This window comes from Lutzomyia longipalpis, chromosome 3, assembly GCF_024334085.1.
Source record: "Lutzomyia longipalpis isolate SR_M1_2022 chromosome 3, ASM2433408v1".
Taxonomy (NCBI): Eukaryota; Metazoa; Arthropoda; class Insecta; order Diptera; family Psychodidae; genus Lutzomyia; species Lutzomyia longipalpis.
Window position 1 is genome coordinate 19,321,693 of NC_074709.1, and position 14,963 is coordinate 19,336,655.

At 38.3% G+C, this 14,963-nt stretch overlaps 2 protein-coding genes across 2 annotated transcripts; one reads left to right on the forward strand and one right to left on the reverse strand.

Moving 5' to 3' along the window:
* The first annotated feature begins 2,475 nt into the window (after window positions 1-2,475).
* On the forward strand, window positions 2,476-11,709 carry LOC129792500 (intraflagellar transport protein 172 homolog). Its single transcript, XM_055831597.1, has 7 exons — window positions 2,476-3,147; window positions 3,473-3,696; window positions 3,759-4,782; window positions 7,105-7,432; window positions 7,506-8,994; window positions 9,056-9,555; window positions 9,892-11,709. The coding sequence occupies exons 1-7, from the start codon at window positions 2,476-2,478 to the stop codon at window positions 10,878-10,880; spliced, it is 5,226 nt and encodes a 1,741-aa protein (XP_055687572.1). The 3' UTR covers window positions 10,881-11,709.
* LOC129792493 (regulation of nuclear pre-mRNA domain-containing protein 1B) lies at window positions 11,407-14,748 on the reverse strand. Its single transcript, XM_055831586.1, has 3 exons — window positions 14,394-14,748; window positions 12,593-13,365; window positions 11,407-11,976 (listed from the first exon to the last, which is right to left on the reverse strand). The coding sequence occupies exons 1-3, from the start codon at window positions 14,542-14,544 to the stop codon at window positions 11,827-11,829; spliced, it is 1,074 nt and encodes a 357-aa protein (XP_055687561.1). The 5' UTR covers window positions 14,545-14,748; the 3' UTR covers window positions 11,407-11,826.
* Window positions 14,749-14,963: the final 215 nt, after the last annotated feature.

Below are 14,963 nucleotides of genomic sequence, written 5' to 3' on the forward strand. Positions count from 1 at the left end.
CAGTATATAGTACAGAGTATAAATTTAATTTTAAAAAAATTAATTAATATTCTTGAATTTTTCTTTTATCAAGGAGGGTCCTGATCAAGGATGCGAAGAAGAAAGTACACGTATCAAAGTACATCCCATAATGGACAAATAAAAATAAAATTAAGAAAACATGTTTTTTGGCTGTGTTTTTTTTATTTTGTTTAGTTTGTGGGAACCTAAGGGGCCTAATTCAGCGACCAAGAAACCCTTGAAATCTTTGAATTTTGTACTGAAATTTCAAGATTTCAAGCGAATTTCAAGGGTTTCTTGGTCGCAGAATAAGACCCAAGGTTTGTTACTTTTTTACATTTTGATCATATACTTCGTCTTATAACACTGTGTAAACCTAATGTATAAGGGGTGCCTATCTGAATGAAAATCTTCGGATCTTCGAATTATTCGCCAGATTCGGATAATTCACCAAGATTCGGATTATTCACCACAATTCGAATGATTCTCTAAGATTCGCCAAATGATCACCCCTTGATCACGATCGTCCCAGCGGTTTCGGAAGATTTCTTTTGCCACAGACAGGCAAACATTTCATCTTTTAAAAAGATAAAATATAGTTGAAACCAATAAATCGCGTCCTTTCAACACAACCCTGCGAGTTTGGGCTATAAAAAGACCACAGCAAATGAGTCCATAGCTCCTCTCTTTTTGCAGCTTCTCTTCCAAGCGTATAGCCCTCATCCTCTCAGCACGAGGGTAGGATTGTTTTCATTTTCCACACCACCCTTCTCCCATTTCTCCTCAAAGTCCTCCACACACTGCTACATGTTCCGCTTTCTCTTGTCCTCACATTTCAATCAACATCACAGAGGAGTTCATCTGCAGTCTCAAACAAATGCTGAATGATTGAGGATGTTCAAAAGTGATCCAGCAGCAGGAAGAAGAAAAAACGAAACATTTGGCATTTTCCGAGCTTTTCCTCGCACATCTTCATCTCGTACACAGAAAGTCTCTTTTGGCATCAACAGGTGACATGCGCGTCATTATATCGATTTATGGTTTTCACATAGAGAATTCAAGAATTTCCACATTTTCTTTACATTCCCCGTATACAATAACATTATACTTGTTTCCAAATCAACATACAGCCCCCTTTTTCTCACATCCATAGTATGTCCCCTGACCCCCCCACCCCCAAAGAAAAAATAAATAAAAAACTAAGAGATTCACTTTGCACCAGCAAAAGCATTTAAAAGGGAATGAATAAAAAATAATTTCCCCACACTTTCGGACCGAGAAAGGAACTTAATTATTTTAGGAAGTCTCTTTTTGGTGTTGGGGAATTTTGAGTAAATGAACTGTGGCCTTTGGGGTTTGTAAGAAAGCTAAAGGACTGTGGAAGCATCTGGAGTCAAGCTCTCGACCAATTAGCCTTCTCTTTTGTAACTTTAATGATATTTACTTTGTTGGGAGATTCTGTATGGTGCTGAGTCTTCCTAGAGCATGTAATATGCATGGCAAGTCGCCAAGAGTAGAGTTACAAATATCCACGTAGAGAAAATGTTAGATAAAATTTAAAATTCTGCATTTCAAAGGATTCTTTCGTATGTTTAGCAGCATATTTATTCTGTTTATTCTGACAATTTTCTGTTGCATTTTTCTGAGCTTTTAGCTCAGTTTGAAAGCTCTTTAGTAGATGAATGTGAACATTGAAAAGTTTAGGAAAAAATTTTATTAAATTTTTTATCAGAAAATTACATAAATTTCACTTTTATTAGCCTTCTTTATAAAATTTTCTGCATCAGCATAGAACGCTGAAAGGGAAAAATTAAAAGTATTTCACTAAATTATGTCTACGAAGGGATTTTTTAATGTTTTAAATTTTTAAATTATTGAAAAATATTTTTTAAGGACCAAATTAATGTAGATATGTGCAGTGCACTATACATATCAATATTTTTAGCTTAAATTCTTTCAAATTTTTACCTCAATTCTTCAAATTATAAATTTTCTAATTTTGCAAAATCAAATACTTATTTCAAGGATAACGTGAGAAGAATATTTAAATTCTCCAAATAAGGGATGATAATTCCAGAGAAACTCTATAAAGCTCCATTTTAATTATGTTAAAATAGCTCTATGTATAATTCAACAGGAAGTTTCATTCCTGTAAAAGCATTCCAATGCTCAACTTATTAATTAAATTAGAACAAATCCTCATCTTCCTTCTAGGAAACATTCTGTTCTTTCAATAAACCTCAAAGGGCGCATATTGGATGTTGAAACACCCCTGAGATTTCTAACATATAGCATTCTTTTCAATCCCCCACTCATTTCCCAACAATGCTCATGCTTTCGCAACTCTTGGAAACGTGAGAGTCTCAATAGCGCCTCCATGGCAACCCTTCTGTACGCAACAAACAAACCACTATTGGAAGTTCTTTTTTTTCTCCCCTTTAGTAAGTGGTTGTAAGTGAAAAGTTTGAGAAAAAAATGCAATTGAAATTCCTAAAAACCGTCGTTGAGGCTCAGGATAAGCTGAATCGTGTGGCTGCTCTGTGTTGGTCAGCAAACAATCAAAAGCTCGCCATTGGAACGGCAGACCGCATGATCCTACTCTTTGACGAACATGGAGAACGTCGTGATAAGTTCTCCACAAAGCCAAGTGATCCAGCAAATGGGAAGGCATCGTACGTAATACGTGGTTTGGCTTTCAGCCCTGACTCCACACGCCTAGCTGTGGCTCAGAGTGATTGCATTGTCTTCGTGTACAAACTAGGAGAGGGTTGGAATGAGAAGAAAGTCATCTGCAATAAGTTTCCACAGCCAGTGTCTGTAACATGCCTCGTTTGGCTTACTTGCGGAACAATTGTTGCGGGCCTTGAGGATGGTAAAGTACGTGCCTTGCATAGCAAGAGCAATAAGTCTCAGAATATGTATGCTGCGGAAAGCTATACGGTGTCTGTGGTGCCTAATCCACGTGGAACAGGCGTACTTAGTGGTCATGAAGATGGATCAATTGTACGCTTCTTTGTTGTTGAGGAATTTGGAGATGTTTCAGGAAGAGTTGTTCAGCACTCTGTGTCTCCGGCTGCTCTGGCTTGGACCATAACGGGGTTCATGGCAGCTGGATCTGATCGTAAAGTCACGTTCTACGATGATCAGGTGAATTTATTTTTATTTGGATATTCATGAAAGTCATTCTAACAAGTTTTTAGTCCTAGACTGTTGTCCTAGTTTCATTCTATTCCTTAATTTTAGTCTTAGTTCTCAATCTTAGTTTTAGTCCTAGTTTCAATCCTAGTTATTAGTCCTAGTTTTAATCCTAGTTATTAGTCCTAGTTTCAATTCTAGTTATTAGTCCTAGTTTCAATCCTAGTTATTAGTCCTAGTTTCAATCCTAGTTATTAGTTCTAGTTTTTTATTCTACTTTTTAACCGTAGTCTGCTAGTTTTATTCTTCTAAATTTCTTTTCTATCTTCGATTTAAGGGCAAACCAATCCGTATTTTTGACTTCTCAAGAGACGATTCGGAACGGGAGTTCATGATAGGTGCTTCTAGCCCTAATGGACAAACCGTAGCAGTAGGAAGCTTTGATCGGGTCAGAATCTATACTTGGAGCTCTAGACAAAATACCTGGAATGAAACTGCTGTCAAGGAAATACGGAATTTATATTCAGTAACAGCACTAGCATGGAAGCGAGATGGATCTAGGTAGACTACCTAAAACATATATTAAGTAGGCCTAGTTAAAGTCACGATTTTGCAACTTCCAGATTGACGCTAGGTTCCCTCTGTGGTGCTGTACTAACCTTTGAATCAGTTTTAAGGCGAACTGTTTGGCAGGACAAGTTTGAACTAACTTTCGTAGCACCAAGTCAGATCCTTCTGAAATCCCTTCAGGATTCTTCGGAAACTTTGTCAATTGAATCTGACCTAGGAATGGAGATTGATGATGTACGGATCATGGGCAAGGATAGCTACCTTGTAGCCAGAACCGAAGAATCCTTGATCCTCTGTGATCTTACCCGGGGACTGACGAGTGAAGTAGCCTGGACTGCATCGGGACGACATGAAAAATTCTACTTTGAGAATCCTAACGTTTGTCTAGTTTTCAATGCTGGAGAGCTTTCATTGATTGAGTACGGGGATCACTACATTCTAGGATCCGTTCGAACGGAATTTGTGAATCCGCATGTAATATCTGTTCGTTTGAATGAAAGAGGAAATTCAAGGGACAACAAAAAGTTAGCTTACTTGCTGGATATGAAGACAATCTGTGTTGTGGACCTTGTTGTTCAGACTACAATCACTCAGATTTCGCATGATTCTAAAATTGATTGGATCGAACTCAATGAAACCGGGCATAAGCTCCTCTTCCGGGACAAAAAGATGCGACTAATGCTCGTTGATATAGCCTCAAGCCGTAAGCAGACCCTTCTGGGAAAGGTTTCATTTGTCCAATGGGTCATTCAGAGTGACGTTGCTGTGGCACAGAGTGACTCAAATTTGGTTATTTGGTACAATATTGATATGCCAGAGCATGTGACCATCCTGCCTATCCGTGGAGAGGTTTTGGATGTAATTCGTGAGGATGGGAAGACTGAAGTTCATACAACTGAGGGTGCGACAAACCATGTTTATGCGCTGGATGAAGGACTTGTTGAATTTGGAACTGCAGTCAATGATAGCGATTTTGGCCGGGCTGTTCTATTCCTAGAATCCCTAGGAGATCGTCCAGCTGCTACCGCCATGTGGCATAACTTAGCTAACATTGCGCTACGGGAGAAAAACTTGAGGGTAAATCAAAACTTATTTTTTTAATTAATTACTTTAAAAAATCCTTCAATTTTTTTTGGACGGAACAATTCATCTATTCCCGTAAAAAATTCTTCCTGCAATACATTATTTCTGAAACGCCAGTTATTCATTAAAATCCAATAAAAAATAAATTCCACTGAACAGATATCAATAAACCAGAAATAGAAACTCCCGACAGGAAAATTCTTGTATGTTTAAACATAGAAAGCACACCGAGAGTACATTTCCATGTTCAACTCTCCAAAAAAAAGCTCTCGAATTAAATTGCAATATTTTGCAACAATATCCCTCTCAGCTATTTTGAAAAGCTACACATGATTGTTCCACCATACAAACTCTGGGGGAGACAATGATGACTAACAAATAGCCCATGGACATCTAGGGGCACGTTCCATGCGATATATCTCCCTGTTAGTGCCTGTGAAAATCGATTGTCTTTACCAGAGATAAAAATGGACCTTGGCACTGTGAGTTTTTCCACCCAACTCCTGCTCAATTGTTTTTTTTTTAATATGGATACATTTTCCGGAAAATAGTGTGATAAGAGAAGTTTCAGTGAATCGTAAACATTTGGAAAATTTCTGGGAAATGCATTTTGTAAATGATACGCCGTTTTGCATTAATTTGGGCTTTTTCAATTAAGTGCATATCGAAGGGGTGTTTATCTGATTAGTATTTTATGTATTTCGTTGAATATTTACGAATAATCAGCGCAAAAATTGCAGATATGTTTTCAATAGGGTCAAATATAAACCAAAGACGTTTTCTAAAATTATAATATGACTTGATATTTCTTCGCAAACATTTGATGTTCTTTTTCTAACGTTCGATGTAAATTTTTAACGACAACCGAATAAAAGAAACGTCAAATATTACAAAAAAAAAATTCAAAGGCTATAAAAAGGCGTCATACATTGAAATTAATGAAAAGTATTAGAAAAGAAACTTTAAATGTTATAATAGAAACGTCAAACAATTAAACAAAGTGCCGTATGAAGTGTACGAAGATTTTCAAAAAAGATTTTTTATTTTGAAAATATTAATTGATTTTTTCGGTACACAGAACTCACAAAAAATTTCAATAATTTCGACTATTTATTCCAAAAACTTACAGATTTTCTCCAAAATTTAAATTTCAGAATACTTTTTTTATTCCTCAGATTCAGATTCAGATTCAGATTTGTTTGGGGTGGCCGCGACTAAGGTCGTTTCCAATCCACTGCAGCTAAAACAAGCTTATTGTGGGTCCCCGAATATCATCATAATCTGATATTTATTAGCCAAACAGTTCCAAGCCATTAACAAAGCTTAGGATACCATTTGGCTTAATTTTCCAGATGTCATGTGGTTCTAACACATAGGCACCTAGAAATTTACGTCTTCTGCCCATTAGTGCTTCACAGTAGCACAGAATGTGGCTAGACGTTTCGTCTTCCATCTCACAGAATCTGCAGGTATAGTTCTGTGAGATTTTGATGTTGTACAGATGCTTTCTTAGACGACAATGACCTGTCATCAGCTCTGTGAGGATTTTTAGGTTTTTCCTATTTAATGATAGGAGTTCTTTGGACTTAGAGTTTGAGGATTCTACCATAAACTCTTTAGCCTGTCTCATTCTAGGACTTTGGGTCCATAGACTTGATGTTCTAGTTTCGAACCATGTGTTGAGTTCCCTTTTTAGGGAGCACTCTGCAATGCCACAGAAGGGCTCTGGTCCAATGAAAGGAGCATATCGTTCCAATTTTAGTATATGTTCTGCCGAAGCAAGAACTTTTTTTTTTTATTCCTCACATTCATTTCCCCCATATATCAACCCCTTGGTGAATATACCTGCATGCATACCTCCAATTAAATCTATGCTGCAAATGCTGTATCAAATGCAATGTAATTTGAATCCATATTTATCCATTTAATTTTGCAATTAAATATTCTTTTTGCATCTTCGTAATATCAGCATTTAAAGCCTTTTAAAATATTACATTTACATGCAACAATAAATCATTTTTTAATTAAAAAAAAACCTCAATGATCCCTGTGGGATTAATTTCAATCATTCACGCAGCTTTTATTAACAATGAATCATCAATACATAGTACGTACATACTTTTATGATAAACATAAAGCGCGGACATAGTCAGATGAATTATTTAGATTTATTAATAATTTTCATACAAGTTAATTAAAATATTTCATTTGGGGGCTGATGGGATGGGGTAGTATTTAGTCATGCAATTAAATCATAAAACGACGTGTTGAAATTTATAAATTAAAATCAATTCAATTTTATCCACATTGGCACAGGTGGCACAGCGATGCTTTGCAGCTCTGGGAAATGCATCGAAAACCTTCTACCTGGCGGAAGTAATTAAAATTGCCGACAAATATGAGGAAGAGCATCAACCAGGCTCTGGGCTCGAGTGTGCCGAAGTGCAAGCACGTTTGGCACTTCTAAATGCAGATTTGAGGACAGCTGAGAGAATTTATCTCGAACAGGGGGACATTGAGTCCGCACTGGATATGTACAAAAAGCTGGGAAGGTGGACGGATGCTATAAAACTAGCCGAGAGAAGAGGATATCATGGCCTTAAGGAGCTTGAAGAAGCACAAATGGCTTATCTTCTCAATTCTGGTAAGAACATTTTCTTCAGAAATCTTTTTTTTCTTTTAAAGAAAACTTCAAAGGCTCTTATAAAATTTTTCAGGACAAGAAGAAGAAGCTGGAAAAGTTTTAGAAGATCGAGGGGATTGCGACAAAGCCATGACGCTCTATTTGAAAGCAAAAAAGCCCGCCAAAGCTGCAAGGTTAGCCCTGAAGCGGACGTATTTGCTCCAAAATGAAGAACTGATGTCTCGCGTGTCGGCTTCTCTTGTAAAATCAGAACTCTATGAACTAGCAGGAGATCTAGCACACAAAATGGACAAAGCAGATGTTGCCTTGAGTATGTACAAGAAAGCAGGAGCTTATGCAAGGGCTATAGATTTAGCACGATACGTTGCTCCGGATGATGTAACAAACTTGGAAGAGAACTGGGGTGATTGGTTAGTGTCTAAGCGTCAGATGGATGCTTCAATTAGTCACTACATCGAAGCAGGAGCTACACTGAAAGCTCTAGAGGCAGCTGTTGCAGCAAAACAATGGCGGAAGGCCGTTCAAATAGCTAAAGTCCTTGACGATCCAGTTGAGATCAAAAAGTACGCTCTGGAACTCTCAACGCATCTTGCCAATGCAGGAGATATCTCTGGAGCTGAAGGACTCCTGGTAAGAGCAGAACTCTATAAGGAAGCTGTTGAATTTCTAAACAAACACGGGAAATGGGAGGAAGCCTACGAGATAGCTGAAAAGTACCTAGATCAACAGGAAGCAAAGAAGATGTTTGTAGACTTATCAGTTAAGCTTGAGGAAGAAGGAAAGTTTAAAGATGCCGAAAAAGTCTTGGTTGCCATTGAAGAGCCTGACCTTGCTATTGCTATGTACAAGAGGTTGGAGCACTACGATGCAATGATTAGGCTCGTTGAGCGATACCATAGGGATCTTCTGGAGAACACGCATCTTCATCTGGCAAGGCAGCTTGAATCCAAGAACAGGCACAAACAAGCCGAAGTTCATTTTCTAGCAGGAGGAGACTGGAAGTCCGTTGTTCACATGTACTGCACAGCCAATAAGTGGGAGGATGCCTATAGAGTGGCAAAGCAAAAAGGTGGAGAAGGAGCTTCCAATCAAGTTGCCTTTATGTGGGCTAAATCTCTACCCATAGAAGGTGCTGCTAGGCTCCTGACAAAGATGGGTCTCCTAGACAGTGCTCTACAGTTCTCCTGTGAAGCTGGTCAATTTGACTTTGCTCTGGAGCTTTGTCGGATTACTGGGAAATCCAGTGAAGAAATTCACCTTCGCATGGCAATGGCGCTTGAGGATGAAGGAAAATTCCATGAAGCTGAGAAGGAATTTATTTTAGCCCAGAAACCTCGAGAGGCCATTCTGATGTACAGTCATAGTGGAGATTGGAAGAGTGCTCTACAAGTTGCTGAAAACTACGTGCCGGAAGCTGTTAATGAAGTCCTAACGAATCAAGCAGCAGCTGCGCTTGATGCAAGAAACTACACCGAGTACGAAGCCTTGATGATCAGAGCTGAACGGCCTGATTTAGTTCTTCAGCATTACAAGGAGTATGGGATGTGGATTGATGCTCTAAGGTAAGGAATTTGTCTTTTTTTAGAATCTTGCAAAGTAATTCAAAGGAAATCTGTCCATTAGAATCGCCAAGGAGTATCTTCCAGCTGCTGTGAATGAGATTCAGCAGTTGCAGCAAAAGGAAGCAAGAGCCTCGTCGTCGGCTGACTCCAAAGCTCTTCTAGCTCGTGCCACGGAACATGCTAGGAATGAGGAGTTCAGGAAAGCCGCAGACTGCCTGCTTGAGATAAATGCATCCAATGCAGATCGCGTAACTGAGGAACGTGCCATTATCCGTGCAGCCGAAATTTGCAATCAATTTCTCGAGGGAAGTGATGCCGTTGAAGTTGCTCGTGAATTAGGACCCAGATTGGTTGAGCACGGTCAAATAGGTCCAGCAGCTCAGCTCTATCTTGCCGCTGAGATGCCCAAGGAGGCAGTTGATGTTTTCATTCAGAGCGAAAATTGGGCCAAAGCCCGACGACTGGCTAAAGAAATTGATTCTCAACTTGTTACCTACGTTGAGCAGCAGCAGAAAAGCCGACTAAAGAATGATGGAAATGTTGAGCAGCTGGCTGATATTGGTGAGTATTTGCAAGTGGGAATTGTGGGGAAATTTTGCACACTTTGTGAGTAAGCAAAAGACGTAACAGAATATTCTCGTGCTGAAGCCAAACTTAAACATTGAAAGTTTATTCATGCTGCATTTCTCTCGGTATGATAAATTAAGAGTTTTCTTTAACTTTTGCAATTTTCGGGAAATTGTGAAGGGTATTAGTAAGTTCAAAATGGATGCTATAATGTTTAACTTTATTGTTTCTCGACTTTACTATCTATTTATTTCCTGCCATAGAGACGTTCCAAAAATTCTTGGCCTAGGATTTAATGTAAATCATAATTTTTCTTCTCTCTTTTCTCAGACATAAATGGAGCCTTAGACCTACTTGCTGAACAAGGACAGTGGACGCGATGCATTGAAAAGGCAAAGCAGCACAGCAGTCCTATCCTCCAGAAGTACTTGGCTCTGTATGCAGCTCAGTTAATCCGCGATGGAGACTGTACGGCTGCCCTCAATCTCTACCTAAGTCACGGTGTTACAGCCAATGCTCAGAATTTCAACATCTACAACCGCATTGCCGTTGAATGTCTTGGTTTACGTGAACCAGACGGACAATCCGTTTGGAAGAACCTTCGAACCTTCCTCCATCAGCTGATACAAGTTCTACGTGCAACAGATGGAACGGAACCAGATGTTCTCGACAGATTCGACTTACTCCTCCTAATTGCTCACTACTATGCTACAAGAGCAGCCTGCAGACAAGTCCCAGCCCTACAATCCTTAGGAGTTAGGATTTCAACAGCTCTACTACGCTACACAGAAATCATTCCCGTTGACAAAGGTTTCTACGAGGCAGGCATGGATCTACGGGGAATGGGTAGAGAATCCGAAGCTTTTGTCATCCTAAATCACTATTTGGACGTTTGTGAGGCAATTGAGGAGGGTTCAGGGAATCTAGTTGATCACTCAGATCTCGCTGCAACGGACTTTCCCAGCTCAGTACCAATCCCAGCGGATTTGCACCTGAAGAATGAGCTACAACTGCACGAAGAGGTGCGAGAATGGGTTCTGGCTGTTAGTATGGATCAACGAGTGGATCAGTCATTGCCAACAGACGATCGGAACCTTTATGAATCAAGCCTAGGTCTTTCCGATCAACCGTGCATTGTATCTGGGTATCCGGTCATAACGAGGCAACCTATTATTTTTCAAAGAAGCCATCGAATGGCAAACAGGGACGCCTGGAGTAAACTCACCGTGGCAGCTAAGATGGCACCGCACTCCGATATCCCGAGCTTGATTGAATTCGTTGAAAACTGGTGCGGTCCGGCTAATTTTATATCTAACTAAACTTATTTTTGGGGTTTGATGTTGAACCTATTAGGCACTGTAGATCCATAGATCTAGCATATTTTATTCACTATCTTCACTGTATTTAAGGCTTCAACAGATGGACGAGAAATGTCTATTAAAATGCGGCTCAACGAGGTTTTTGTGTCTGATCATTTGAACCGAAAGCGATCTGAAGTGTCAAAACTAAGAGAAACAACTTCGTGTCGCTTCGGAATTATCCGAATTTGGCACGAAAACTCGCCATGCCGATTGCATGAGAAATTTTTTATTCATCGCTAAAAGAAAATTCAAGTCTTTAGAGATTTTTTTATCCACTTAATCTAATCTATTCACGGAAATTGTAAGAAAATCAAATTATTAGTGGAAGAATCGACCCTAAAGTTTCCAGCTGGGTAAAAGTCAAATGATAGTTGTCTCATCAATTTATTACACCATCGTGTATAAAAAGAATTTTCTTAGACGTCTTGAGGCGTCCAATGTCCTGAAATATCTTAATTATTTTTTTTTTAAATAAAACAAATCATTCCATGTATATACTAATTTATTTTTTTTTCTAAATTTCTTACAATTTCCCGAAGTGTTCCCACTTCACTTTTACAGCAATAAAACTGAACAAATTATTTGAAACTTTATTTCCGTTTATTCACTTTTTCCTTCGTTTTTATCCACTTGATTGGTCAGAATATTTGTTCTTTATAATATTTTTCTTCGTCAGAATATTCAAAAAAAAATCTCACAGTGATAACACACGGTGTTCTTCTGATTTTAACATAGATTCTCTGTAATTAATTTCAAATGTTTTGCATTAAACCACAAAAATGATTAATTTTTTATTTTGTTTTTGATCAATGTGAAAAAGCGTAAGTCCTTTTGTTCTTCCCACGTGGTCGTGCTGTATGAAAAAAAAATCTTTAACAGCTCCTTCAGTCTTCCCAGCTGACCCTTAGTGGATGTTGAAGAGGTCCCCGGCGGACGGAAGGGGCGCCAGGCCGCCAGTTACGTCAGGCAGCGCAGTGAGATCCGGTAAATTTTTCAAATGATTCCTAATTTCTCTCTGAACTTCCCTCATCTTTGTCACCTTCTTCGTATATTCCTGTTTGGGAAGAAAAGATTTAAAAAAATAACTTTAGGTTATTTTTTAATGTTCTAAACATTCTTTTAATAAGCAAAAAGTAAGTTAGAGGAATTAATAAATTACACGTGTAATTTATTAAAGAGTCTTCGCTAAAATATTAATTTTAAAATATTTTATTGAAAAAGAAATGTAAAAGAAAAATTACTTTAAAGACATTTTTAATCTTAAATTTCATTAAAAAAAAAAACTCATAAATAATCTTAAAAAATCAAAAATAAAATAATTCTTGTTTATTTACATAAAATAAATTCTTAAAAATTTATTGAATTTACATTAATTGAAACATTTCCCCGCTAATTTATTACTTTGCAATTAAAATTTAATTTCAATTTTCACTTCAAATGGTACACCCTGTAAGTGAACTTGGGACTTTCTCGATTCTCTACACCAATCGATAAGCAAGAAGAGGTAAAAGGTAATCAATGGGGTGGAAAATAAATGCCCAAAAATTACACTGAAAAGTGTAGACAATTCACTCAAGGCCATGAGAAGAAAAAAGACGTGGAAAATCAAGATAAAAACCGACTTTAATATGACAGGAAGGAGATTTTTCTCTAAAGGAATTTTCGTATACCTCTAATCGGCTCTCAGCCTGTGCCATGAGCTCACGCTGTTCCTGCTGGAAGTCCTTTAGCATGTTCTGCAGCTTTTTGCGTTCCTCCATTTCCGTGCAGAGGCGTGCATTGTATTCATTTAATAAATTTAGAGCATCATTCACCTCGCGGGAGAGTTTGTGAGCCGCTTCCTTGTCCTCAATCTTACTCAGCGTGGACACTTCCGTCAGCTCAACGGGCAGATTGGCAATTCTCTCGCGCACAGCAGCATCACTGGAGGCGGAATTTTCAATCTCAATGAGCGCCTTGATGAGCTCCTCGGGCTCCGGAGGATCCCCAACGGGTGTGTGTGGGCTCAGTGTGACGTGCGTCTCGACGGTTCCATTAACCTCCACCGTTTCACTCTTAACGTGCTCCTTGGGCTTCTCGGGCTTCTCGGCACTGCTGGAGCTGCTCTTGGGGCGTTTCGATGATGACTTTGGTGGATGCTCCTCAGTGCGGCGCTTCTTCTTCGGTGCTGCCTCCACTTCGGGTGGCTTTGGGGCCGAATGCAGGGCTGTCTGCCACGTTTGAATCATCTCTGCCCCATAAACCCCACGTTCCAGCCAGATATTGAGAATCCTGTCCAGGCTACTGATCGTCTTGCCCTCCTTGCTGCATGTCTCAGCCACATGCCGAAAAGCCTGCTCCAGGGCTTTTGAGAACTCTGACCCATATTCCGGGCCCTTCTTCTTGCTGTTCTGGATCACATCGTTGGCCAAGTACATAAATGTCAGCTTTTTGTGTGACGAAACTGCAAAAAGGCGGAAGTTAATTTCATAGGGCTTTGAAAAATTCAATGTTTCACGTGAAATATTTCAGAAATTTAATTTCTTGTTTTATTTTATTTAAAAAAAAGCATATTTCTGTATTTAATAAATTGAATTAAGTTGTTTTTGAGTCTTTTTATTGTCTTAAAATAATTCTAAATTATTTTGTTTTAACCCTTTCGTGTCCACGTGAAACATAGAAATATTGAAACATGCGCTCTTTTTATCACGATATTTATTCAGTAAATGCTTTTAGAGGACATTTGTCAGTCAGAACGTCTTCTTTGGCCTCTATTTTGTGAATTAAATAATATAAATAAATAATAATTGTTTATTCACATTCCATTCAGATTTTTACACACTATACAATTTTTCTACAAATTCTATTTGCGATATGTTGTAAATGGCGCGCAGATCCTCCTGGAATGGTACACCGCATTTGATGCATTCATAACTTGGAAAAATCATTAGTTTCTCAAATATTTGGGAAAATAAAATGTTTCACTTTTGAGTCTACAAATGACCCAAAGAACGCGAAAGAGTTAAACAAAATAATTTAAAAGGGTTTGACTAAATTGAGTTAAAACGATTTATTGTAACAATTATAAGAAATTCGAACAAGGACACAATTAAACACGAAGACGTTTAGAAGCATTGCAACTGATCCACCGACTTCTTAACTGACGCTTTCCAGGAATGTAGTCCTGAATTTTTTTTATAAAAATATTGTATTTCAGGTTAGAAATAGGTATAAGAAGCTAAACTTTCAGGATTCATCACCATAGATGTTCACAATGTTTATGGAAAATGAGGGCGCTGTTTGTCAATTTAATAGCAATTGGAGGCTAAGCTTAAGTGTAATAAAAACACAGAGAAAATAAATAAAATTACAATATTTCATTAATTTCATGCCACTTTGAAAATTTCATGAAACTTTCAACTTTAATTAGCACAACACTGTTTGAGGTTACGTCCGAATGGGGCTCCCGGAAGCCACAAAACCCATACTTACTTTTCTGTAGTTCCTTCAGCCATGTCTTCACGATACTGACATGATGCTTCCTGTGATGGATGAGCCACAGACTCAGCGTCTGGATGCTCTGCTGACTGGGATTGAGGTCCGTGAGCTTCTTCACCAAAGCAGACTCCGTAAAGGAGGACATTGTTTCGCTTACACTCTACCCTCGGCACGTTTTTCTACTCGAAATATCGCGCACTGCACTATGTTGGAGAGTTTTGTTGCAAGGGAAGGCCTAAATGCCTAAAACATGCTAAGAAAATGCCCTAAAATGGGATGAAAAACGCAACAAAGTCGTCCCGGAGGAAAATTTACGACAACACTGTGTCAAAGATGAACTGTCAAATACTCCGTCAAAATATTGTTGCAAACAGGGTTGCATATTTTACATGAAAACATTACATTTTGTACAGGCGTAAAGAATGTAGAAAATGTAGAAAAAGCGAAAAATGTAAAAAATACAGAATCTTTAAGGAAAAATATATTTTTCTATTGTAAATAATAATTAGGAATCATATAAGAATGTAAATTAATTTAAAGTAATTAAGGTTGATTAAGATTTTA